At 44.3% G+C, this 26,321-nt stretch overlaps 2 protein-coding genes across 4 annotated transcripts in view; both read right to left on the bottom strand.

Moving 5' to 3' along the window:
• RSPRY1 (ring finger and SPRY domain containing 1) overlaps positions 1-26,321 on the bottom strand; it is a 281,438-nt gene that overhangs the window by 75,075 nt on the left and 180,042 nt on the right. The window lies entirely within an intron of this gene.
• Positions 1,595-25,932, bottom strand: TSNAXIP1 (translin associated factor X interacting protein 1). The gene is made up of 16 exons (XM_075715254.1): positions 25,904-25,932; positions 22,352-22,442; positions 20,536-20,639; positions 19,067-19,190; positions 16,274-16,367; positions 12,180-12,376; positions 11,101-11,236; positions 10,145-10,314; positions 8,597-8,756; positions 8,180-8,310; positions 7,090-7,218; positions 5,344-5,505; positions 4,365-4,474; positions 3,392-3,515; positions 2,957-3,063; positions 1,595-2,071 (listed from the first exon to the last, which is right to left on the bottom strand). The coding sequence occupies exons 1-16, from the start codon at positions 25,930-25,932 to the stop codon at positions 1,843-1,845; spliced, it is 2,097 nt and encodes a 698-aa protein (XP_075571369.1). The 3' UTR covers positions 1,595-1,842.

The raw sequence follows: 26,321 nt of genomic DNA, 5'->3' as shown, positions 1-26,321 counted from the left end.
ATGCTGCCAGGACACACATCTGCAACCAGCTTCCTCAGCTGCCCGGTTCCTGACCTGAACAGCTTCCAACTTGAAGGTAGGAGATGATGGGTCTTTGACGGTTGGGAATATTTTGAGAGGGAGAGGTAAGATTCCGCATATGGTCTTTCTCTTCTGTTGAGACATGTTCAGTGTCTAGTTGCAGTAAAGTCGGGGTTAACTAAATTCAAGATTTTTAGGAACACGTTGTTCAAGTCCTAACAATGTGACTAGAAGGGCAAAAGAAAGAGATACCTGGCAGTGTAAACAGCAGTTAACTTCATGGGATCTAAAGTCCTTAGGGTGAAGCAAAATGAGTGATTCCTGCTCTCTGTAGCCCAATGCTCCCCATTAGGGGTTTTCTTGAAAAGCTTCGCAAATTTGACATTCATCTACCAGATGCTTTCTCTAAGTTCCCTGTTCTTTTTAGGTATACTCAATTTTGCCATATTACAACTCCTCCTTTCAGAATACCCCTAGACATACCTGCCGTTAGGACATTTGGTTTCTAGCTAGATGATGCATCTCCCTTTCAATCCTTTTATTGATCTTTTCCTGGTATTTTGCAATTTGTACTAAAGGTACTCAGCACTAAATTCAGTATTCAAAGCAGAAATCCCAGGGGCCTCGTACTCTGTCACACAGGCTGTGATGCCTTTCCAGTTTACAAACGCAATCAGTTTTTGCAAGATGCCTTCCTTCGTTAGCCTATCCTCTCTACTGTTAGTTACTAGGAGTATCTCTGTATGCATGGGAAGAAGTACTTAGTGCAGTAATTCTGACTCTCAGCTTGGTATCCAAACCTGGAGCTCAAACAGTCCATTTATTCTTAACACTGGAAGTCTTCCTTTGTTAGGAAGGCATCTTCTGATTTTAACTTTCCTCTTTCTGCTTTTTCTGCTTTTTTAAAACTATGTTATGAGAAAAAGAACAGGGTTTGCTTCTCAGGTTTTCTCCACTTACCTGGCAATTTAGGCACAACCATAGCAGAGCTGCTTTCCTACGGGGTTTTTGTTTCAAGAACCCTTATTCCCCTCCCTGGACAGGGCTATGTACTGGATAGAGAGAACACTAATGAATAGGAAAGAGTAATTGATCCCAGTGGTTGGAAAGGCAGTAACCAGAATGCACGTGGTGTCTTCCTTGAAGCAAGGGACAGTGTTTCTGTGTTTGGATTATTTTTCCAGCTCTGAGTTTGGTTAAACCTACTCATAGGGCAGCACTTGAATTTCTTTCAAAGTGACTTCATACTTGACAACAGCAGCTACACCAAGGTAAAAGTCTCCTTGGGGACAAGCATGATAGCAAACGTGGTGTGGGCTGAATTCACCTTTCACTTGCACCCTGACTGTGCTGATGGCTCCTGATTTTGCAAATGTACCTTTGAAACCCTCCCTCTTTGAGCTAAGAAACTGTAAGGCCAAAGGGCTAAAGCAGCCACGTTGCAGCCTAGAGTTTGATGGTGGCTTCTCAGGTTCAAGTAATCACTGTTGGGAGCACAGTTGTTTTGTCACCAAGCAGAGAGCCCAACACCCTGCGGTGCCCCAGTGCCATGGGCGTGTGAAGCCTCTGGGGATCAGGCAACCTCCTCAGTCTCAGTCTCACTGAGCTGAAATGACTCTGCATAGGCTGCAAAGTTGTACTGGAGTGCTTTGCTGCTTAAGCTGAAAGTGCTTCTGATAGCTCAAGCTAGACTATCCTCTCTACTGTTAGTCACTAGGTGTATCTCTGTATGCACGGGAAGAAGTATTTAGTGCAGTAATTCTGACTCTCAGCTTGGTATCCAAACCTGGAGTCTATTTATTCATAACACTGGAAGTCTCCTTACTGTTCTTCAAAGCCTGTCATGCTTCCCTTCCAGGGTGAGGGTCCTACTCGTCTCACATCTCCAGCAAGTAGTCTCGCAAGTGCAGTTTCCACAGGGACAACTTCTTGGTCTGGCTGTTCTCTTTGGACCTGATAAACCAGGCCAATGTAGATATCTAGCGTCTGATCATCAATATCAGGATCAATTGCGCAGAAGGCGGTCTTCAATTCATCTGGGTTCACCTCTCTGTTCAAAAATAATTCAGTCACTGCTATGTTGTGATATGTGAGAGGAGTATTTATGTATTTGTGCTACAGTGAGAATCCATTCTGCTTGAATTGCAGAGCAGAGCAGTCTTTTGATATTGTTACCTTTGCCTCTACTAGTATCCCTTTGTTTTTTAAATATGCATGTAATAAAGACTGCTAAGTACTAAATTTCAGACTGAACAGAAGTTAGGAAATGTTAGACTTGTGATAGCCTGGGAAGACCTTAAATTCACTCTGCTGTGCACTGTGATATCCTTTGTAACGGAACTATGTTTTCCCTTGCTAATTCAGTGCTCACGTTGGACAGTACGTGGATACTTCATGGCATGACAGAAGTTGGATGCTTCATGGGCATCTACCCATCTTCAGTGTTCTCCTCTGTGCTCGGTGCCTGGCACCAGCCTTTTTTCCTATGCAGTAACTGCCTCTTGTTTATCTTGTTTTGAGGTGGAATTAATTTCTTTAAATCTGCAGTTGTCAGTCCTGTTCACTCTTCCCATTCCTCAGAACCAAACTCTGAGGATGTACAGGACTTGACTGCTGATTTTGGAGAGCTGAGGAGTGAGAGCTGAGATAGGAGACTTCAAGTACTGGAGGGGATTATTGGTACAACCAATCTTCTCTACTCACTGCCTGCCATATCCAAGTCCTTTGGGTCAGGAACTGCAACTGTGCAGTGTTTTGTAGAGCAGGACTCAGCCAGATTTTGGTATTTACTGCATTCATAGTATTCACAGCTGGGGCCCTCTGACAGTGCAGGGGGCCCTAAGCTGGCCACGCACTCCTGTGTCCACAGGGGGGTTACCTCTGCATGTGCTGTCCTGATCTGCTGTCCCCATCAGCCCCTTCCCTCCACACTTACGTTAAATCTCCCAGCTTGTTCTTCAGCTGTCTCAGGTACTCCTGCTTCTCCCTGACATACTGGCTCCTGAGCTTTGCAACAAAAGGTTTGGCATTCCCCTCCTCATCCTGAAAGAAATTACAGATGCATTAGCACTGAACATATGTTCCAGTCTGGATAGCAGCTGCCCCCAATATGTATTAAAATAATTCAATTTCTAGGAGAGCTGAGTTTCCACATGAAAAGTGGAAATAGAGAATATGGAAGAAAAGCTATCACAGAAAAGGCTCAAGCTTGCGTTGCCATTTTCTGCAGATGGTCTTCAGGTGTTAGAGCTTGTGGTGGGCACTGCAACTTTGTTAGTCTGATAAGCCTAGTTGGTCTGATAAAACTAATTTAAGCTCTAAATTAGGCTTAATCTGAATCAAAAGGAAAACTTAAGTAACATCAGCTTACTTCTTTGAATAAGGATATGTAGTTGATGAGGTCTTCAGTGCTGTCCAGCTTGTACCTGCTTGCATCCACTAGTTCTTCGACTGACTCTTTCCTTTTCAGGGGAAAAGCTTCCCTCAGAGCCATGCTGTATGGAGACAAGCAATATGGACAGAAGTGTGTATACCATTACAGTATGAGCACTTAACAACTGCCAGTGTGGATGGCTGTTTTTTAGGCTACCAGTGTGTGCACGTATTCCACGGGCCAGTTCTTCAAAACTTCATTGCTTTCACAGGAAACACATTTCAAGAAGCACATGCACCTTCAGACACCAGAACAAGGGCAAAACTTTCAGCAGAGCTTAGGACTCAGGTGAGCATTGGATGCTAAGCCATGTGGGAAACTCTGAATGCAACCGTACGGGTTAGCTGGTAGTCCAGGCTGAATCAGTTAGTGTGTCTATACCAGAGCTGCATTCCCAGCTAAGTGCTGGAAAAGGCTGGTGCTTCACTTGTGTGCTACAGCCCAAAGAAATGCTGTATTTGGTTTCACTTATGAAGGCACAGCTGATTGATTAACTGGGAGAAGATGGACCAACCTTGCACCTGTAGCAAAATTCAGAGAAATGCTTTGTGACCTACAATAGAAGCTTGTGGGAGCACTGTGTAGGGTCCTGTGTCCCCTCAGGGAGTGTGGCAGGGTGCAGGGGCTGCCAGCCTGTCCCAGTGCATGTTTGGAGCACCCCATGTTTGCTCTCGGGCCTCTTCAGTTGCACTACTCAAAACCTGCAGTATTTACATTATTTTAAATGTAATGCAGAGGTTAACAAGTGTTGACTTGCTAGAGCTGTCCGCACAGGAATTTAAAAGAAAGGAAAAAACCTCCTCCCCTGGGTGCACTGGCAGATAAGCAAAGCAGACAGACTCAGTATATCACAACATCTGATGTGTGCCAGATGTGGGCAAAGCTTGGTGGGCAACAGTTGTCCTCTTGCCTGAACTGCTTGCTGGTCAGGGATCCACTGTTTGAGCTGTCGCAGGCAGCCAGCTCCTTTTGCAGGTTGGAAATCAGCTGATTCTGGCTGTGGTACTGTTCTTCACCCACCTGTGAAACAGGGAAGGTTCACAGGTCAGTAATTACCCCATCTATTCCTTGGACTATCTTCAAGAGGGAAGCAAAACTGCAAAAGGACTGTGCTCACTTCTAAAGCAACTTTTATCTGAGCTGCTTTTAGAGATTTACAAATAATTAAACAAGCAACACAGTGGCTTGCAGGGTGGCTGTTCACAGTGGCTTCTTGCTGAACAACTTGCTTAAACTGTTAAACCCTCAGGTGCAGACGTGCACCCTGTATCCCGCAGAATGGTGGCAGCCTCCCTGCCCAAATGGTCGCACTTGGTCCCAGCCACTTTTCCATTTCCAAGCAAGACATAAGTAGGGCAAGTATAAGAGGACCTAGGGAGGCTACATGTCTTTGTGTTACAAGAGATGTGGCCACGTAGCTAGAGCTCTCCAGCTCTGACATGGTGCTGGGGAGCAGGGAGCAAGGCTGCCAGGGCCTGCACGGTGCTGCAGTTCAGAGACTGTCCCCTGATCTTCCCAAACATAGCACAGGGACAGACCATGAGCTGTTTCAGGAAAGACCTACTGAGAGAAAGAGGCCTGTATGTAAGTCTTGCAAACAGAAGTCTCTCGTCAGAGACAGCAGATACAATGTGACTAAAGTGTTTGAAAGAAATGGGGTCTTCTAGAAGCTCTTTTGGGAGCAGTGAGAGCCTGCCATATCTTGCATGGACAGGATTCCCTTCTCTAGTGTGTGTCAGTGTGTACTTTATCCTCAGGAGGAGGTACAGCTTCCCAGGGGGAGGAATGGTAGGTGAAGCTGCTTTGCAGAGGAACACTTCCCTTGCCTGCTGCCTGTCACACCAGGGATGTCTGGGCAGAGGTGCAGCACTGAGTTGCAGGTTGCGTACCTTCCCAGTGAGTATGTCATAGAATGAGCTCAGGACATGGTTTGATCGACAGAGTCGCATGTTCTCATAGAGGGTGTAAGACCATTCCATGGCAGCAGCATCTCCATACTTCTTCCGAAGGTAGCTGAGAAAGAACTCAGGAAGACTGGATTGCTTCCCCGTCTGCGGATAACAAGTGAGTAACTCCCATAAGCAGCAGGACTAGATCAAATCTGCCTATTTGATTCTGGCTGTCTGTGTATACATGTCTGTCTTTTTGGGATCTCACACAGTGCTAACACAGTGCTAGTGCTGGCTGGAGTCTCCCCTGTTATTAGATCATTCAAAATGTTTTTCCCAGGTTTGTTCTCTAAATGTGGGTAAGTTTACAATGAAGCTTTTCTGTAGCTGAGACCATTGATAAAATCTCTCTTCTCCTACCTATTTTTGTGAAATATGTAGGAACTTGCTACCTGTGAGGCGCTTACCCCTCTGTTGGATTTAGCTGAGCTTGGCTCATGGGTTAAGAAATGGAAGCAGTTATTGGAGGACAGTGACTGCAGCAACTCTATGTCCCCAGGAAACCAAGCCAAAAGTAAAAGACAGCTGCCATAGAAAACATTAAGCCATTTAGGGCTGATCTCAGATGTTTATAGGCTTTCTGGCTCAAGAGAAGAAATCTGTGAAGTGACTCTGCCTCTCTCAAGGTTGCTCTCATATGACTGAGGCACAGTAACAGGGCTTGTCCAGTATCTGGGGAGGTGGTATCATACTTGTCCCTAACATGGGAAGAATTAAACAGCCACTTTTATCCTCTTTTTGAGTCTCGTATCACCCCAGACAGGCAACCCATAATGTCTGCCTTGGCAGAGAACACACACCTCACCCTTTTGGCCTCCAGTTGTCACTCCTAACCCACCCTGGACAAAGAAGGGGAAATTCTCTGGTTTTTGTGTAACAAAACCAAAGCACTTTTATATTAATTCATTTGTCAATATAAATTATTTTTTGTCCATGCTCCTTGTTTTTCCTGCAGTGCCACCTGTTCCTCTCTCACATGGGCACAAACACTATGGAATGTAATAATGGATTGACATGGGTTAAAATCAACCCAGCAAAAACCCCTGGCCTTGCTTTGGCTGCACTGATGTTGCTGAGATTTCCACCACCTAAGAACAGACACTGCATAGTAATGATGGCATGCCAATCTACAGAGCACCATCACATCCCAGAATAGCAGTGGTTGGTCTAGCTAAGGTCTCAGACTTATGAGCATGGCTGATTTAGCTCAGGGTGACTGCTGCAGTGGCTCCTCCTCTGGGCACCCTGCCTTGTGGGGTAATCTTCAGGGACAGCTCAGCTGCTCTTGCAGCAGCTGCTGAACCATTGCAGTTTACAACCCTGGAAATCAAAGCAACCAGTGCTTTGGTTTCCTGAATGCCTCTGAATTTGCAGTGGTGGCTGGGCATCAGCTGCTTCATGAGCACTCAGCTATCCTGGGAACAGGAGCTGCAGAAGAAGCCTTTTAGGCCTGGGATGGAGCTACTCCAGTTATCTACATGACACTGTCCTAATTCATGAGTTGGATCCCTGGGGAGCCCTTCCAGGCACAGGGTTACTGCCAGCTGAGGCAGTTTGTTCTTACAATGTTTTATGCAGCTCAATTCAGATGAAACACTAGGCAGGACATGGGTGAGACCCTGGCTTCCCAAACTGGACTGACTGCGATAGCAAATGCTGTTTGTGGAGAAGGAAAACAGGACAAACCTGCTGTTCTAGTGCAATTTTCTCCTTCCAGACATCCTTTAGGATGTTCACCACATCCTTCTTAGTCAGCTTTTTGTTCTTGACTTCACCTTCATGCCTCAGGTACACAGGTACCTTGTCACCTTTGCCCTAAGTAATGGAAAAGAAACAGATATAGGTAAGGCAGCGATGCAGCACCAAAGCCATGTTCTCAGCATCTAAAGCCATTAAAATGAGTAATTTGTGTGGGTCTCATTCTCAGTACTATAAAACACACCTGTCAGCACCTCTGCAGTGTCTCTCAAATGCTCCAGGGTGGACAAAATGGGACTCTGCGAGAGGTTCTGCCCAGCAAAAATAGAAGAGGAACAATCTTCCTTGGAAATGGAATGGCAGGGCAAACAGTTCAAGCTTCTGGAAAGGCCGAGGAAGAGATGTTGAAGGACCAAAGAAATCCTACTCTGTCTGTGAGAAAACCTTTATACTTGGTATGATGTGAAGAATCCTTGTAACATTTCCTTGTCCCTGTATCACTTCCTCATTGCCCCATGTGCTGGGGTGCAGTGCCATGGGACAGCGTGAGTTGAATTAACTTCCTGGTGCCACGAAAAGTAGTCATTCCCTGCTATGTAGTCTTGCTTCTTACTCTTAGTTATTCTAGGGCTTTGTCTGAATTCATCTCATCAGCAGAGAACTAACGTGGGAAAAACTGAATACTGCTCTGCTGGATACTTCCCTGTTGCTGCAGCTAGTACCAGGGGTAGGGACAGGGGAGAAGGACAAGACTTTTCAGCAGCAGGAAGTTGTTAATTTGTCTCGGCTGTATAGTGGAACATTAGTAAGGGGCTGTAGCCCACTAGTACTACCTGCATGTCTGATGATTCATTGTAAAGTGTGGCTACTTCAGCTATGTCTTCAGTACACTCGCAATCATTTTCAGCTTTTCTATTGCACCTGAGTTTTCCTAGCTTTAAAGATTTTTGGTGGTTACACTAATGGGAAGGTGAATGTTGAAGACACCAGCCATGAAAGCAATTCTCCTACCTTTCTAATGGATATTTATTGCCAATTAATCTCAGTGGAAACGGGAGAGAAGAAAGCTTACACATACCCATCCAGGGAAGACATTTATCTCTTTTAGTGCTCCTGTTCCTATTTCTTCCAGAAGCACATCCACTAGCTGATCGCTGGTCTTCCCCTCAGCCAGACAGCCCCACCGGTCAGCTCCACCAGGGATCACCTCTGCAACAGCAAAAAGACACTGAGCTGCTAGAAGAGGAGAATGCACCCATGCATACTGGTTTTCTGTGAATCCCACCAGGAGCCTTATGATAGATACAGATCTCTAGGCATCCAGTTTGTCTCCTAAGATGTCTAAGGCAAAATGGAATATCCTGCAAGCTCCTCTCTCTCAGCTCATTGCCTAAAAGCTTCAGAGAAAACGGGGTGTTGAAGGTAAGAAATGCACTGTAGCAAAGTGTTTAAAATGAGCTGCCTTAGGCAAACCAATGCTGAATACATTTGACACCTGAACACTTCACCCAGTTTGGCCGGGGTGTGCAGTTGCGCTGAACTTGCTGGAGCTGAGTGAAGAAGTTGTCTCGCTCTTCTGCAGTCTCTCTGTGGATTTCCATCAGTGTTTCATATTCCTTATGGAGCTGATCAAAATCCTTCTGTAGAGTCTTCATCTAAAGGACACAGAAAGGAGGATTGTAACAAGAAATTTTCTGTTGTCGGACAGCTCCAGTGAGCAGTCAGTGTAGTCCATAGACTTACAGAGAGCTGTCCCTGGCTAATTGCTTCTAGACAGGAAGAAAACGAAATAATTTATTAAATTTAATTGTTACCATTTACAAAAACTTCTGACAAAACATATCAATGACCCTTTTATACCTGGTTTTTGTGTTTAAAAATAGATCTTAATCCACTAGGAGAGAGCAAGAGAAACAGGGTTTTGTTCTAGAAATTTTTACATGCATCCCCTTCAGATCCACTATACTTTATTTAGAAAGTGTTTCTTTTTTGTATGATTTACCTTTGCTCTACTACTACAAAGGTACATCATGATTCAGAAGTAACCACAGTTCTAGTCTGGATTTTGAGGGCTGTGTCTGTGTTTATTATACTACAGTGCAGGGACATGAACAGTGGATCAAGCTGTGCTGACGGCCAGGGCTGGAATGGAGCTGCCAATGGCCCAAATACATCTGGGACAGCCCAGCACTGCTTTTCTGAAGCACGAAGGCAGGTAGTACTTTTTTTGCTTTGATGGAAGTTTTCATCCATCCCTCTTCACAGGTGTGCACTAACTATGTGGTAGGATCCAATGTGTTCTCTTTTTCATCTTCCTGTGCCACTCTGTCACTGTGGGATTGGAAGCAGACCCCATCCTAGCCACTGGTGTGTGTTATCCCTTTGCTGTCCTGCATGTGACATGGCATTGCTCCTGCGCATCCCCAGGGCAAGCCAAGCAAATATTTATTCTGAAATGGCAGCAAACATACAACATGAGGAACCTGGTCCAGGTCTTTCACAGCTGGAAAATGCATTGATCAGCACCATATTTAGGTTGATGACCTTGGAGTTTCAGTAGGCTAATGAATGCATTTAATACTACTGGAAAAAGTAAAACCCTAGCTAGACAGATAAGCATTAGTAGCCCAGCAGTAGTTTGTTAGCTGTGGCTTGGACAAAACTGTGCAATGTATGTGAGGTGAACCCAGTTCATTTATTTATATATATGATGACTTCAGACAGTAGTTCTCAAGCTGTAATCTGTGGGCTTTTGGTGGTCTGTGGGCCATTATTGCTTTTACTGTGTTAATTAATTTAAAACTGATGTTAAGGGTTTGTGATGGTAGACCAATTTTGAGTGCTCTGACAGTATGAGATTCCAGTAGATAGGGAGGTTTTGGGGATTAGAAGACAGTGGCTTTTCATGTATGTACGAAAAACAAAGAAATGCCCATATGGGAGCTCTAGGTTTACTGAGTCCCTATCCCAGCCTGAATACTGAAGCATCACGTCATGTTTGTATTTATGTGGTATAGCTTGAAAATTAGGAGCCTGTGCTCACCTCCTGCAGTAAATCAGAGTATTTTTTCTCCAGTGATTCAAAATCTGTCCTGGGCACAACATCTCCATAGTCTGCTATCATTGTGTTCAGCTTCACCTGGGCTTTTGTGAGGTCTTGCCGAGCTATCTTTAATGCCAAAGTTAACTTCACCACATCTTCACCCTTGACATCTTTAAACAACAGCCATTGATGAAAGCCCATGACAGTAAAATTGCAGTCACAGTTTTCTACATCATCTATGAAGCTTTTAGACCACACAACCTTACAAAGTGTCAGCAAGAGCTGAATGGGTGTAGACTGCATTATTATTAAAGAACTGCAAGTCCAGGAGTATGTTGCAGTGTTCACATTCCTACCCACTGTCTTGCCTCCTCTCCCATGCACACATGCATATTCAAAGGCTCAGGCTTGCTTTTGATTAATGAAAGGATCACAGGCAGGGACAACCTTACACAGATGCAATGGCTACAGCCAGCCAGTAAGAAGCAGTAGCTCTATGGGTGCCTGTAACCAGACTGTGGAGCAACAGAGTAATCTCTGTGCCAGGTATTTGTGACACCCGAATTTCAGCAGTTTTGTCTGTCCTTGTGGACAGGCACAAAGCTGGCAGCTGTGCCTGGGTGAGACATGCTGACAGTTGGCACTGGAGTCAAAAAAACATAAGGAACCTTTGCATTGGGCAGCTCCTGCCTTCAATTTACCTGTTTTGCTAAGCAAGAGCATACAAGAATACAAGCAATGAATCAGATCAGGCTATTAGGTACATCCCTGCCTATTCCCTTTCCTACCTGTTTATGGACTTTTTGGCCATGAATTTGCCTAACTTCTTTTAAGAATCAAAGCATATCTGAAGATATTTCAGAGATACTCTGAATTTTTACTGCAATGCTGTACCCATGGTTGTGCATTTGGGTCTCTGTGCAGGACAGGTTCTTAGAGAGATCTGCTTTCTCTACCTTGGACTTGGTGACGTGTCATGTCCAGCTGTTCATTATGCATATCATTCAGTTTTGCTAGAAGCAGTTTGCAGGCACCAGACTCATTGAGATAGCGAACATACTCTTCAGCTATGCTTGTCTGCAGATGTTCCACCTGCAGGAAACAGAGGCTTGAACTGATCAGGAGCACGGCAAAAGTGGGAACTCTTGGGTGGGTTTGGTGGGTCTAGAGCAGAAACTAAGGAGCAGAGAGTGGGATAAGGGAAACAAAATGGGAAAAACTGGAGCAGGAGAGTGGGCAAAAGATAACACTGTAGAAAAGGATGGACTGGATGGAAACATGACAGAAGAGTTCAAATGCAGATGTAGTGTGCAAAAGGGTGTCCATCTGAGTGTTTAGCCTTCCAGAGAGTGAATTATATACTTTTCATCATCTGAGTTACACCATTTCTCTGTTGTAAGCCTGTATCTACAAAAACTTCCAGCAACTTATTCTGTCCCTGTTGCTGGTCACACAGGAGAAAAAAAGTTGCTATTCTTACCAATTTACTGGAACTGGTGACAGAAATGTATCTTAGATGGCAACATGGGATTGTATTTGTGCTGTATTTTTAATTTTTATTCTGAAACTGTTCAAGAACTGTATAAAGTGGTAATTTAAATTGGAAAGACTTCACTAATCTTGCCCATAGATATCAATGTGACTGCACCAGCAGTAAGATGAATGATACAAATTTAAAGATGCTAAGGGTACAATGTTGTAAAAGAGTGCACATCCTTTTACATAAGAACTTAAAACATTAGTACCCGAAAGATATTTATTTCCTCTCCCCTTCAAATGTGACACTGGAGGAGCCAGATGGGACAAGAGATACAAGTGAAGACTTCTGACAGCAGCAGCACAGCCTGTCCCAAGAGAACAGGATATTCTCTGGAGCTGGCCAATATCCAGCATCACTACTGTGCCAGTTGTTCAGTGCCGGCTCCAGAACTTCTACTGGCATCAAGGGATGAGCGGCTGGGAGGTCAGAGATCAGATGCATAAAATACATCCAACTGAAGTTGGGAAACGTTTGACTCATCATTGTCTAATTTACCTGAGTCTGAAGAGAATTCTTTTCTTCCGTCATGTTGTTGATCAACTTTAACAGATGTTGTTTCTCTTGCTTTAACGTATTTATTTCATCTTTCTCCTTTTCCTGCAGTGCCAGTATCTGCCGGGTGCACTCCTCGGAGACAGTTGTGACCATAGCCTTCAGGGGCTCTAGGGCACGAATTGTCTTCTTCTGATAAGCTAAAGAAAGCAGAGGTGGGGTCTCACAAGGAGCGACAAAGCTGGAATTTTACTCAGCTGGGCTGTTGGATATTCAACCTCAAAACAGTGCTGGTGGGAAGTGGGAATTCCCATGGAGCTTTTACTGCCTGGCCTGGTGAGTGTAAGGACTGGGAGTAGTATCTTTTGGGGTTATATCCTGTTGTTTATCTAGCTATGCATATGAACTTCACAAAGATTTCTGATTTCAGCTCATGCTATTTATCCTGGTTTGGAAAAAAAAGGATGAACATATTTTATTTTGTTTTCTTGAGTAATTAAGGTTTTGATAAGACATAATGAGCCCTGATGGCTTCATCATGTTTCACTAGGAGGGAAGGTTTAACCGTTTAAGCACAGGCAGCATATGGGGCTAAAGACAGCTGGTAATTAGTGATTTACCCTCTTTTGCAAAGGCACACTCTTCATGAACTTTGATCTGCTTTCTTGTCCCCAAATGCATGGTCTCATGCAACCTTTTGTATACAAATTTGTCGTCTACTCACTTCCCTCTTTTTAGGTATGCCTTGATCTCTCTTCTTTTGCCTTTCTCTTCAGTACATCTGGCAAAGGACTCGTGCTCTTCTTGGCTTTCTCTGCTGTAACGTGTGCTTTTCACTTTCAGCTATTTCCCCTTTGACTTGAAAATTTTTTTCTTAAAGATATTTACCCGATGAACCTAGTGACAGTACTTGACTTGGGTGCCACATCCTAGTTACAGTTACATGGTAGAATTTCATCTGATGCCACCTCCTTGGTGCGGAGGTTTGTTTTTATGACTGGATGCAATTCCACCAGGAGAATAAAATTATCAAAGACAGGATATGGTGTGATTCAAATGAGGCTGTGAGCAAGCCTTATTTTGTTTGTGAATAACTGCATTATTCAGTAATCAAAACCGTTCACTCCCTCTCCTGAGCAGAAGGATAGAAATGCTGGTGGATGCTGAATAATGTGATTTGGAGGTTTTTCCCCCTCAATAAAACCTGGTATTAGTATTTATGTACAAATACTATGCAACTGATTTTGCATTTTAAAAGTTAAAACGCATACATAAATCTAAGAACAGGAACTACTTTTCTTGTTGTACTTGGGTGTGAATTTCCTTCCCATACTATAGCTGCACCAAAAGTTTTGCAAAACTCTTTCACTATGACACTTGTATCAGGACAAGAGATGGCAAAAATCAGAGCATTAGCACAGAGATTCTGCCACTGTGCTATTTGGTTGCTCAGTGTGACCATGTTAAACCTTCAGCAAACTTGTTTTGAGGAGTAATTGAGTGTTTCACAGCTGACTCCTGACCACAAACAAACCCCTTTAAATTAAGTGCAACAGCATTTTTAATTGTAGCTGCCCAGTATGTCACAGAAGTTAGAGCACAACTTGTTGGCTGCCAAAGTGATTGTTCTGTAGTGTGGACACTGGCCAGTGCCATCTGAGAACATTAGCTCTCTGATGACCTCTCATAACTCTCCCCATGCCAAAAAAGGACATACATTCTCCCACCTAGAAAGAATTCAGGCTGTGGTGCATGTCATTGCACATACAGAATTGCTGGATGGACCCAGAAGTCTTAGCACCACAAAACCTGAGTATTATTTTAATCAAGAAATGGATTTAGCTGTAGATAACATCACTATGAAGACATACCCTGTCACTCAGCTTTGTCTTAAAGGAGCTCCCTGCAACTTAACTGTTATCTTGGATCAAGAAAACAGCTGTAGGGATTTGATGGCTTTCTTCTCCATAGTGCTATGTTCCAAATTTTGCTTAGCACCTTCACATTCATGCGGATTTACTCCAGAAACAATTCCATAACACTTCAGTACTGGCTCAGCACAACCTTAACACCCAAAGGAGCTACAGCTGCAGTTGTATGCCCCGTTCTGGCAGAAGACACACAGTTGCAAGCAGCCAGTACAGGCTGCACATCCCTGTTCGCATCAGAGGCAGCTGCCTTCTCTGGTCTGCATGCTCAGCTATGCATGTGCTAGCTACTTCAAACGTCGTGCTGCCAAAATGATGCAGCTAAACATACAGTATAAGCAGTACAGTTTTAGGACAACATTTAATAATACTTTTTTTTTTAAAACCAGATTATTCTGACTGAACTGGAAATATGTTGTAATGCTAGCAGATTTAAGGGGAGAACCTGCCCCAGCAGTGGGTGCAGTCGTGAGCACCTTAGACATCATATAGGCTAAGCTAGTACAGGATGGCAGAAAAAAACAGAGTAAGATATAGCTGCTAAAGCAGACAATAGAGATAATATGCAATTGGCTGAGAAATACAATGCTGTGGCGTAAAGGAGATGTAGTTACAGTTTCAAAGGGAGCTGAAATGCTACAGATACGCATGTTAGGTGGAGTGATGAGACATCTCTCTAAGCAAACTATCCCTAAATGCACCTTCAGACTCCAAGCACTGTAGTGAGGGACTATAAACAGAATACAAAATTCTGACATTAGGAGCCCTCAGAATGGCCACCTCTCACAGATTTCTAAGAAGTTGTTTTTGTTAAGCACAGTCAGACATAATTTAAGAATAAAGATATGTACTTAGGAGTACCATTCTACAAATCAGTTTATTTCCTTCCTTTTCTCTTTCTTTCTGCTCTCAGACACTTGCTTTTGTCTCTTCCCTAGCACAGACACTTTTGTGAGCAATTCAACTCATTAAACCAACAGGAAACTTTGCAGCCCTTGGTCTTTGTTTTTCCTGCTGGGTGAGTTGACTCAGCTCATAGAGGTGTCCAGCAAGTGGCAGAGCTGGTGCAGTCTAAGCAGTGGGAATGTACCATCAGGACTGGGGAAGTGGGACCTCCTTGTTTCCGTGGCTGTGAGTTGTTGGGTTGGATTAGATCACTGCTTCTTTGGCCAGGCAGGTAAGCTCTTGTCTGTGCTAGGAAGGGAGAACGAGGCCTGGAAATTACTTACAGATAACCCCATCCAATACCCTTAGCTAAAAGGGAATGGATATCATGCAGGCCTCGTTAGCAAGGTAAAATCTGTAATTAGGAAAATGAGTCCTCAAAATGCAGAAAAGTGGGAGGATCCCAATCCCAACTTAAAAAAAAAAAATCCATTTGTTTTATTCTTAGGGCTTCAAGTACACTTGCTACCATGGCATACTGGTTCACTGGCATTCAGCTGATTTCCAAAAATAAAGCTATTATAAAAGATACGTTTTGCTGGGTATCCTGAGATTTCAAAGAAAAAAAAGGGAAATACCACATCCAAACAATACAGAGGAGTCAGTAAATAAATGCTTAAGAAAAAAAAAAACAAACGAACTTCAGAAAGCAGTACAATATAGGCTACATCACAGACCCCAGTAATCTCTCTGGGTGCTGAAGCACCCAGCACTGAAGCTGTCTACTAAAGAGTTCTGGAAGGAAACTGATTTTAAAAAAAAATGTTTTTATATAATGATTAAAATTGACTTATCCAGCTGGTTGAAGTATACTGCAAAGAAAGATTTTTGTCTCTACTGAGGGACTATGATTTAGGTAGCCCAGGTAACAGGTACTGGGTTAAACAATTTATATCCTTTAAGAGATTGTCCCAGTAGAAAACTGTTGACATTTGATAGCTGCTCGGTGCCCAGTGTGAAATGAGTTCCTCATTACAGTCTATTTCTAGTCCTCTGTGATTTGTTTACAAAGTACTGGTATCACTGTGGCATCTGAATGCCATGCAAAGTTTAAAGCACACTAAGAATGGACAGGGAACAGCTAGTGCAGTTCTCTGCCCTGCCTCGCTTCAGGAATAATTCAAGCTTCAAGTTAACAGAGCAAATGCATCCAAATATATTTGTATGATCTCTGTAAGAACACGTCTCCATTAGTGTGTTTTCCCCACAAGTCCAAGAGCTTACCCAAAGTAACTTCATATTCATTCTTTATAGCTGTCAGCAAGGGCTTATAGGTCTTGAAGTTGTCTATGAAGAATTCAAAGATCTCTCTGTACGGCTGAAAGAAGAAAGAGGGCTTGAGAAAACATTCAGTGGCACATTTTTCAAAATTCAGAGATAGCTGTTTTGTCCAACAGAAATGGCATCTAATGACAGTGAGAATAAGTATAAAAATATTGCTACGGCATTTTATTTTGTCTCTCCATCTTTGGTCTGCCATCCCAAATACATCGTATGAAGGTGGAGTTCTCTCCCCTGTGGATAGGCACCACAGCATGATGGAGAGCAAACAAACATTTTAGTGGCCAAAGGGATGCTTTGATCAAGTCTGTCAGGGCATAGCTCCAAAATGAAAATGATACTGTTCAGATGGAGCTGACTAGAACTCAAGTTACGATATGGATGTTGAAGATATGGATGCTGAAGATCATATTGCTGCTTTTGTTGACTATTTTGTTAAGTTAAATGGCAAGCTCTGCAGAGCAGAGTCCCTCTGCAGATGTTGTCCTTCTCAGCAGAATAAAACTTGCTCAGAGAGGATAGTCAAACTTCTGTGTTGTATCTGGGCCATGGAAAGACTTCATTAGCAATAAGTAATGTTCTCACTGAGTGTACCTCACTATTAAACACCGTTAAACATGTCATGTAAGATGGTAAAAAATATTTTCAAAGCATAAACATAGTTATGAGATCTCTTTTTTATCTTGCCATTAGTTACTCTTTGTTTCCCTCCATTCTCTTCCATCTACCACTTTCTTTCCCTGTCACTACAGGATTCCTTTGGGAATGAGAATATGAATTGATTTGTGCAGAGAAAATCGAATCTAAACTTCCCAGTCTGCATAAATGCTCTAACTGCAGGATATTACAAAAACAGGAGTACCCACTCCTACTCTATATGTGTTTTCAATTAAAGTGGTGGTTCTCAATGTCTCCATGAGGTGTACCCTCAAACACTCACAACAAACCCCCCAGGATCAGACCAATTAGAAGCTGCAGATTTTGGGGATCCTGATTAGGCTCAGGCAAGAGCTAGGTGAGAAAGTCCTTTCTTGTCACATGCAGAAACCTAACTTCAGAAATCAGAGGTTTTGCAGTGAAAATCTGGGAACCTACACACTTGCTGCTTTATGGTTTTACACAGGAATCTTCAGTTTAGTGACTAAATTCTGTTTCACATCCACTTCAGATTATCATGTCTTTTTGAAGACTTGAGCTTTGATTTATGAATGGAAACAGTTATAGAAGATGTAAACAAATTTGTGCCTCGGAAGATCATGGAACAGATCCTCCTAGAAGCTATGCTAAGGCACATGGAGGACAGGGAAGTGATTCAAGACAGCCAGCATGGTTTCACCAAGGCCAAGTCTTGCCTGAACAACCTAGTGGCTTTCTATGAAGGAGAGACTACATCAGTGGACAAGGGAAGAGCTACGCATGTTGTCTGTCTGGACTTCTGCAAGGCCTTTGACATGATCCCCCACAACATCCTTCTCTCTCAGTTGGGAAGATACGGATTTGATGGGTGGACTGTTTGGTGGATCAGGAATTGGTTGGATGGTCGCATCCAGAGGGTAGTGATCAATGGCTCGATGTCCAGATGGAGATCTGTGACAAGTGGTGTTCCTCAGGCGTCCGTACTGGGACAAGTGCTGTTTAATATCTTCATCAATGACATAGACAGTGGGATTGAGTGCACCCTCAGCAAGTTTGCGGATGATACCAAGCTGAGTGGTGCGGCTGACACGCCTGAGGGACCGGATGCTATACAGAGGGACCTGGACAAGCTCGAGAAGTGGGCCCATGTGAACCTCATGAGGTTCAGCAAGGCCAAGTACAAGGTCCTGCACATGGGTCAGGGCAATCCTCAGTATAAATACAGGCTGGGGGATGAAGGGATTGAGAGCAGCCCTGCGGAGAAGGACTTGGGGGTACTGGTGGGTGAAAAGCTGAATGTGAGCCAGCAATGTGCACTTGCAGCCCAGAAAGCTAACCGTATCCTGAGCTGCATCCAAAGCAGTGTGGCCAGCAGATTGAGGGAGGTGATACTGCTGCTCTACTCTGCTCTGGTGAGACCTCACCTGGAGTACTGCGTGCAGCTCTGGAACCCTCAGCACAGGAAAGACATGGACCTGTTGGAGCAGGTCCAGAGGAGGGCCATGAAGATGGTCAGAGGGCTGGAACACCTCTCCTATGAGGAAAGCCTGAGAGAGTTGGGGTTGTTTAGCCTGGAGAAGAGAAGGCTCCAGGGAGACCTTATTGCAGCCTTTCTGTACTTACAGGGGGCTTATAAGAAAGATGGGGACAAACTTTTTAGTAGGGCGTGATGCGATAGGACAAGGGGTAATGGTTTTGAACTAAAAGAGGGCAGATTCAGACTAGATATAAGGAAGAAATTTTTTTACAATGAGGGTGGTGGAACAGGTTGCCCAGAGAGGTGGTACATGCCCCATCCCTGGAAACATTCAAGGTCAGGTTGGATGGGGCTCTGAGCAACCTGATCTAGTTGAAGATGTCCCTGCTCACTGCAGGGGGGTTGGACTAGGTGACCTTTAAAGGTCCCTTCCATCCCAAACTATTATATGATTCTATATAAACCCAACATATAAATGAACTGCTTTCTGTGCAAGTTCCCTAACATGAGCTGCAAACCCACTTATCCAATACTACACATAGGTGCCTACTCTTTTTCCTTTGGATGGCCAAATTAAGTAATCCATCTCAGCACATTAGTTTCAAGAGAACCTTTTATCAGACCTGTAACTTCAATTCCTGGGAGTTCTTTTTAGTCAGATCAAGAGACTGTAGCTCTTTCCTTAAGTAGGACTCCAGTTGCTCCAAGTATGGTGGCTTTGGAAAGGTGAGAAGGGCCTGTTTATTGCTGCAGAGACAAAGGAAAAGAATGAACACATGGACTTATGTGTGTCATATGTATAAGAATGAAGTCATAGTAAATCAGCTGAAGGATCTTGGTTTTCTTTCTACTGCCCATTGCTTCACAGTAGGACTTTTATTATTTTCCCTTACATGAGTGAATATCTATGCACTACAGTAAAAAAAGAAAAAAAGCATACAACAGCCAATTTAAGATTCCCTGATGGAGCAGGAGGCTATTCAAGACCTCCTACTATTACTAGTCTTCAGTTTAAGAACTTCACAATGCTTTTTGGTATAAAAAGCCAGGTGAGTGGGTTCTCTGTGGCAGAAAAGAATAAATGCTATTATTTGCATTAAATGCATTATTTGAAATGTGTCAAGGAAAACAGCTATTTGAAAAGAAAACTGATGAGATACTACATCTTCTGAGGTTCTAGGTTCCTCAGGAGGTTCTAGGCTAAATGTGCCTTTGCTGGATGTCATCATGCATATTTCATATTAAAACCAGCTAGAATTAAAAAGCCCAACTATCCTTACATCATTCACAGCTGTGTCCTGCAATCTGTCAGAGCCCTGCGTGCACCAACAGGCTCTGCAACCTCTTTCTGTACCCCTGGGGGTTTAGGTGCCTGTGCTCAAGCGGAGCTGGGACTGCACAGGGTGACAGCAAGGCAACCAGGGACAGTGACCTGCCCAGCAGGGAACAATGCCACAGGACTTGAACAAGAATAGCAGAGCAGGTCCCTTGATAGTAGCCAGGGTCATTCATCGTTCAGTGATGGTCAGGAAAATTTGCAGTGATAAGGAAGGTCCGATGCCAAGCTGGGGTGTCAAGTCAGCAGGCCAGGGTCAGATAGACGTGGCTACACCACAGCTCCGGCAAGAACCAAAGGTGAGTGAGCCTGAGTAAAGGCTTCTTGCATCTCTTTCTCACACAGTTCTTTTTACAGCACCTGGTCTCAGATTACCCAGCTGTACCATGTCAGAACCGATCTTGAGCCCAGGCACCCAAATGCCTAGGACTGGAGAAGAGCTTGCAAAGCCTGTTGGTGCACTTGGGGCCCTGATGGGATCCTGCATAATGTTGGTCAATGAATCATTAAATGATAGCATTTTATGGTAATGTTTATACTAAGCGTGACTTGCTATTATGTAAATACTTGACATCTCCTATAGAGCTACTACTCAGAACCAGCAATGTCTTTTCTGTTGTGCTGAACTCTTGTGGGGTAACCCAACATCATTGTTCTCACTAACACTGGAAAAGGTTCTACTCTGTAAGGTCTTGATTTTCAAAAACTGCTTCCAGCAATCCTCATGACTTAACTAGTAGTACAGGCTGAACTTACCTAGACTGTCTCTCTTCTGGGGCACAGCAGGGTTTGTGATTCCTTAGGATGGTCTGCCCGGATGCAAATGCAGGCCACATAGACCAATGGCCTCTAGCAGAAAGCTGAAAAGATTGAAAGGAAGAAGTCCCTTTGCTGTATCTAAGCATTACAAACTCACAACAAACAGCCAAAATCCAGAATCAATACAACTGCCTGTGAGTACAGTCAAATAGAAATACAAGGGCCATACCCTGAAACTCTTCTCAGCCAGGACTGACCACACCTAAAAACCAAGTAAACTTTTTTTGTTCTTTGAAGAAATCATCTTCCCAGACTAGTACCATTTGTTAAACACCTCTGAATGATCTCCTGGTAGCTGTTGTTCATGCTGCCTGGACTACGTGATTGTGGGAAAGAGTTCATATCTTTGGGTGAAAAACAGTTTCTTAGTCTACACTGGGACCACTGGAAAATAAAGCATCACACAAACAAATCAGAATCTTGCATTAATCCAGAAAAAAAACAAAATGACAGGTTTGACTTAGGTCTTGTTTCCACTAGGGAGTTTTGCACTGGGGTGTGCCCTAGTAAGAGCACACTGAACTAGGTTAAGTCATATAGATTATGAGTTTTAAATGCAAAAATAAAGTTGGTGACCCTACACAAAACAGCTGAATTTGCATCAGTGTAGAATGTAATGAAGATAAGGTCTGAGGAACAGTAAAAAGAACATGATGAATGAAACTTCCTTCAGAAACTGTAAGTTCTACTGAAAGCAAAATTTTGTTAATTTTAAGACGCTGTTAAATTCTATCTTGGAACTTTCTCAGTATTTCTTTGGGGGGAAGAAAAACCTAGCTACGCTGGATTGCTCTACTTTATCTTCATTATTACAACAAACTAATTAGTTTGCAATTGTCCAATATAAATCCATCCCTAGTCTGGCTGTAAAATTTACAAAAAAAATCATGGGCAAACAGGAGGGTTCAACTTTCAAAATGCAAACTTCAGACTGACCAAGCCTTGAAACAGTTAAATGTAAAGCCTCAGAAATTTAACTGCCCTAATTTCAGTGGAAGAAGCAGGAAGATTACATTGGAGAAACAGATTCCAATTTACTGAGCTGAAAATCTTTTGTACAATGAAGAAAATGCTTACAGAATGTCCCAGCTCTAGGGACAAAATAATCCTTTAATTTCTCGTGCTAATGTAGCACATACACCTTGTCACAGAAGCGGCACATTTCTGAAATACAGTCAAAATTCTAATAAAAAAAACCCTAAAAATAAATAACATATGACTTTTATAGACCTTAACCTCCCATTAGTTTGTTAGTATGCATGTTCCTGGAATTTTTTTCTCATAATTTGGATATAGATTTTTCCCATGCTCATATACTTTATTTACTAAGACTGATAAATACTAGGGAGCAGATGTTCCTGTAGGATCGCATGTATGATTAAACAGCACGCAGTAGCGTGGTTTCTTTTTTTTTTTAAAACTATATGGGTCAAATTCTGGCTTCAGTATTTGGCATGTATGTCCACTCAAAAGATTGCAGCCAAGAACAACATTTATATTCCTCTCCTTTTCCACCACCCTTAAAATTGCAGTAATTAATTCACAAAGATGACATCTGGATCTGAAATTCAAGAGTTAGCAGCAACATATAGATTTTCTCTCTCTCTCTCTCTCTGTGTATTAAAGAAAGATTAAAATTATTAGAACTTGCTTCACTTCCTAATAGTTTGGGATGGTCCCTGGGCTTCCAGCAAGATTCAAAGTTGACTAAGTTAGCTGAATTTGGAAGTTTCACTGGAATTCTTCAACTCACTGGAGTCTTCTGTTTCTTGGACAGGATGTATTTCAGACTGTTGATACGTGTTTGGCAATCTGGAGTCTCAGAGGAAGATTCAGGAGCGGTCCTGTGCAATGGCAAGAAAGAAACATTTCAAAATATACAGAATTAACTAAATATACAGTTGGAGCTTGAGAGTCTGGCTCATGTATACCTAAGGTAACCAGACAATTATGAAGTGCCTGATGGATGCAAATATTCAGTAGGATAATGTACAGGGAGGGACTGATGGAAACATTTGTGGTGCAACTGAACTCCAGGATTTGCTATGTGATAACTGGCACAACATTTGGTATATTCCTCACTGTCTCAATGAGAGCAACCAGGCTGAACTCTGCAGTTGAGCAAGCCTGAACAAATTGGTCTTCTGAAGAGGAGAGATTAGAAACTGAGCTAGAAAACCTGTTACCCATCGGTCAAGAACTGGAATTTGGGGTCCCAAAAGTGCCTGCAATGCCAGTTCTCCAGGGTGGCAGTAATGCCATGACAGAGATGGCCTGTCAGAGAGTAGAACTGGCAAACCATGGAACAAATGTAACTAGGAACTCTGTTTCCTGGACTATAAACTGGCATGTATAGGTGAAAGGCCTTTTAAGAAGTAAACATACAGTTGCATGTGTATGCATGCATATTTTAGGGAAAATTAGGGTGGCCATGATATAGTAAAGCAACCCAGAGATCACAGTGAATTTGCAGGTGCTGCACTGGCACAACATGACAACACACTTGGCTTGATATCTGGGCATTGGTTTCAGCTGCCAGCATAGTTTCACACTCGATTGGCAGGGGGCTGTTATACCTTCAGCGGACCTAACTCTCCAACCATCTACTTTCCAGGGGAGGTGTACATAGGGTGAGCTGGACTAGCTTTCAGGAGTTCACCAAGTACCAGCACAGCGTTGGAGTGGGAGATTGTATCTGGTGGGCTGTTGGATCTCCCACCCTAGCTTATAAAGTGGCAGCCTCAAGCTGCAGCTCTGTAAAATGTGGTAACAGCTCAGCACTGCTGAAATGGGAGGTCCTGTTTCTCCCCCCACCACAACAGGCTCCTGATGTCTAGGTAGTGTTAGCTCTACTGTATGCTGGGCAACTCTCTGAGCTGTTCTAGTTTGCTAATCCAAGGGAAAACCTGCATTTAACCCAGTTTAGACCCACTAAAAACATAAGATGCAAGTTCACCCCATGGTGGGGGAGCAATTCTGCAGCTGGCAGTGAGGATGGAGATGGAAACCCCAAGCAGTTGGGTCAGCTAGCCTAAGGAACCACACCTTTGGGTGAGATTCCCTGAGACATCATGACCTGACCTAGCAGCTTAATGCTCTTGAAAAGCCATACCATCTCCTTCTCCTAGCTGTATCTTCCCGCTGTTTCCCTTGTGCTGCTGCCACTGCTCATTAGACCTCTTTATAAGCTGCTTTAAGGCATCACCTCAGCAGAAAACTAACCCAGCATCATCTTTTAATTTTGCTTAGTGATCATAGACACACAGAAGACATTTCATTCATGCAAGAAGATTGTACCTGGCACAACATGCTTTCATGGCACAGTTCCACTGGCATGAGGAAGCCATGGAAGCTTGTGCTGTGTGCCTGGCTACAGGGAGGCATGGAAAAGCAGCGGCAACTGGGAGCCATGCCTGAAAAGATCAAACTCCATTGGCCAGGGACACTCCAGGAGCAAGGGTGAATATGAAGTGGCCTATGGTCAGAATTGCAGAGTGTTTTGAAAGTCTCCAATATGTGGCAGACCATTAAACATGTAGTAACTCATGGTTTAGAATCTGAAGGACACTTTTCATGCATTTAAACAAAATAAGGTTCCTAGCTATCCAGAAATGCATCATCTTATCTGCAGCTAAGCTTGCTACCAGTTTGATACTCAAAGTAGCGAGCACTCTTTGCTTCCATTTGCTTTCATAAAAGCTGAGTGTACTTACCACCCAAGACCATATGTCTGTTTTTTTCTTGCAGGATGAGATTTTAAGATAACAGCAATCTTTACAGCCACATCAGTCAGCACACTACCAGCCAGGACAGCTTTTAACTCACCTGACAAAAGCAGGGTCTCCAGCTACAAGATGGCCCATGTTTGAAATGAAAGGTGCCTGTTCCTAGGCAACAACATTACGTGAAAAAAAGAAGTACCTATGACTTTTCCCATGAGTGAGAATGAATGTTACTTGGACTGTGGTAGAGACAGCCTGGATTTGGTGCTGATGGCTTTTTCAGCATTGTGAAAGCTAGCAAAATTGAAGCAAGAAAAACTTGCTCATTTGATGAAAGATACTTCCCAGGAGTGCAAAACATACACCTTCAATGCAATCAAAGTTGCTTTTATCGTATGTAAATTTTCCTGAATGGATGTAGACATGGTTGTCCATGTTGGAGCTCTCCAGCAGTAACTGCAGCGATAGCATACTTTCAGACTACCTGCATCATACAAGTCTGAAATCTGAAGACAAAAACCTATCTGGCCTTCACTGTGCCAGAAGGAGGCTCAAGACATGCACAGAAAAGTAGGCTTGGCCACAAACACACCAGAATTTTGAGGCAGCCCAGGCAGTTGTCAGAGCCTCCAATGGGCCTTAATTACTCTGACCAGCCTCAGCTGAGACCCTCACCCATGCACCCTCTTGCCAGTTGTTCGGGGAGCTCCACTTAGGCTCAGGCCTGGGCCTTTGCATCCTGCCTGAGCTACTTTGTAGTTGTAACTATCTTCAACCCTGTCTCCTGGACATGCCTTGGACCTACACTGTAGCCTTGTCTCTAGTCCTGCTAGAGACTGAGCTGCTCACTCTGGACCCCATTCATCACTTGGCCTTGTCTAGGACTAGAGGTAAGTACTGTTGGGGAGGGCCTTGCCTGTGCTGCAGTTGCCTTTGGCAGCCATCTCACCCTCCCGTGGGGAGCAGCCCTGTGCTCTCAGAAGGCAGGTAAAGGGTGGCCAGCAGAACATCATCCCCTCCCAGGAAAGGAAAAGAAAGGAGACCTCTCTGCTTTTAAACCTGTTCTGAACTATTCAGACTAACTAGAACAAGGTATTCATGGTAGAGGCAGACGCTTTGATAAAGAAATGGTATGGAAAACAGCTAGTAGGGAGAGGCACTGCTTTCCAAACTATAAACTAACTATAGCTAACCATAAACAGCTAGCTATAAACAGTAACAATGGCAAAGTAAATACCACAGGAATCACTCAACAAGTTCCTTGCTTCGCTGCGAGTGCAGCCCTTGCTACAGAAATGTTGTGTCCTGAAGTCCCAAGAGCAGTTCTTGAAAGCCTTCCCCACTGCCTATTTACACTTCCAGACAGGCTGGTGCGGTGAACCCCGTCCTGCCGCCCCCCGTCTGCGCTGACGACGGCTCTCGGCGGGCGGAACGGCAGCGCCCGCGGCCTTCCTTCCCGTACGTGTGGCAGGGCCGGGGAGGCACCACAGCCCCGCTAGAAGGGAAGGGAAGGGCTCTGCCCAGCTTTCCCTGCACGGCCCGGACGCCGACACCTCCCTTCCTCCATCCAGCCCGGCCCTTACCCGCCTGGCGGAGCGCGGCGCGCCGCCATAGCCCGCATCACCCACGCTGTTTACACCCATCGCCATGGAGACGCCCCGCCCCCCCGACCCCCTCGCGTGCCGCCGTAGCTGCCCCGGCAGCGCCTGACGCACTGGTGCCGCTCGCCAGAGGCGACAGCCCCGGCGCGGCCCAGCCCCGCCCCTGCGGGAGGCGGGGTCTGCGGAGCGGCCGGACCCGGGGCGAAGCCGCCGGAACGGCGGTGCCCGCCCGCACAGCGGGGCGGCCGAAACCGGCCCCTGCGCGGAGGCGGCCGGCGGGCGCCAGGCGCCCCTAGACGCCGCGCTGCCGCGGAGCACACTGGGAATAGAAGTCCCGCACCCGACGGCGCTCACCGAAGCCCAGCGGAGAGGGGACACGCTTCCCAGCGTGCAGCACGCC

The sequence above is a fragment of the Pelecanus crispus genome, chromosome 8 (assembly GCF_030463565.1).
Source record: "Pelecanus crispus isolate bPelCri1 chromosome 8, bPelCri1.pri, whole genome shotgun sequence".
Classification (NCBI taxonomy): Eukaryota; Metazoa; Chordata; class Aves; order Pelecaniformes; family Pelecanidae; genus Pelecanus; species Pelecanus crispus.
Note: the sequence above shows the minus strand (reverse complement) of the source record. Positions and strands in the feature narration are given on the sequence as shown.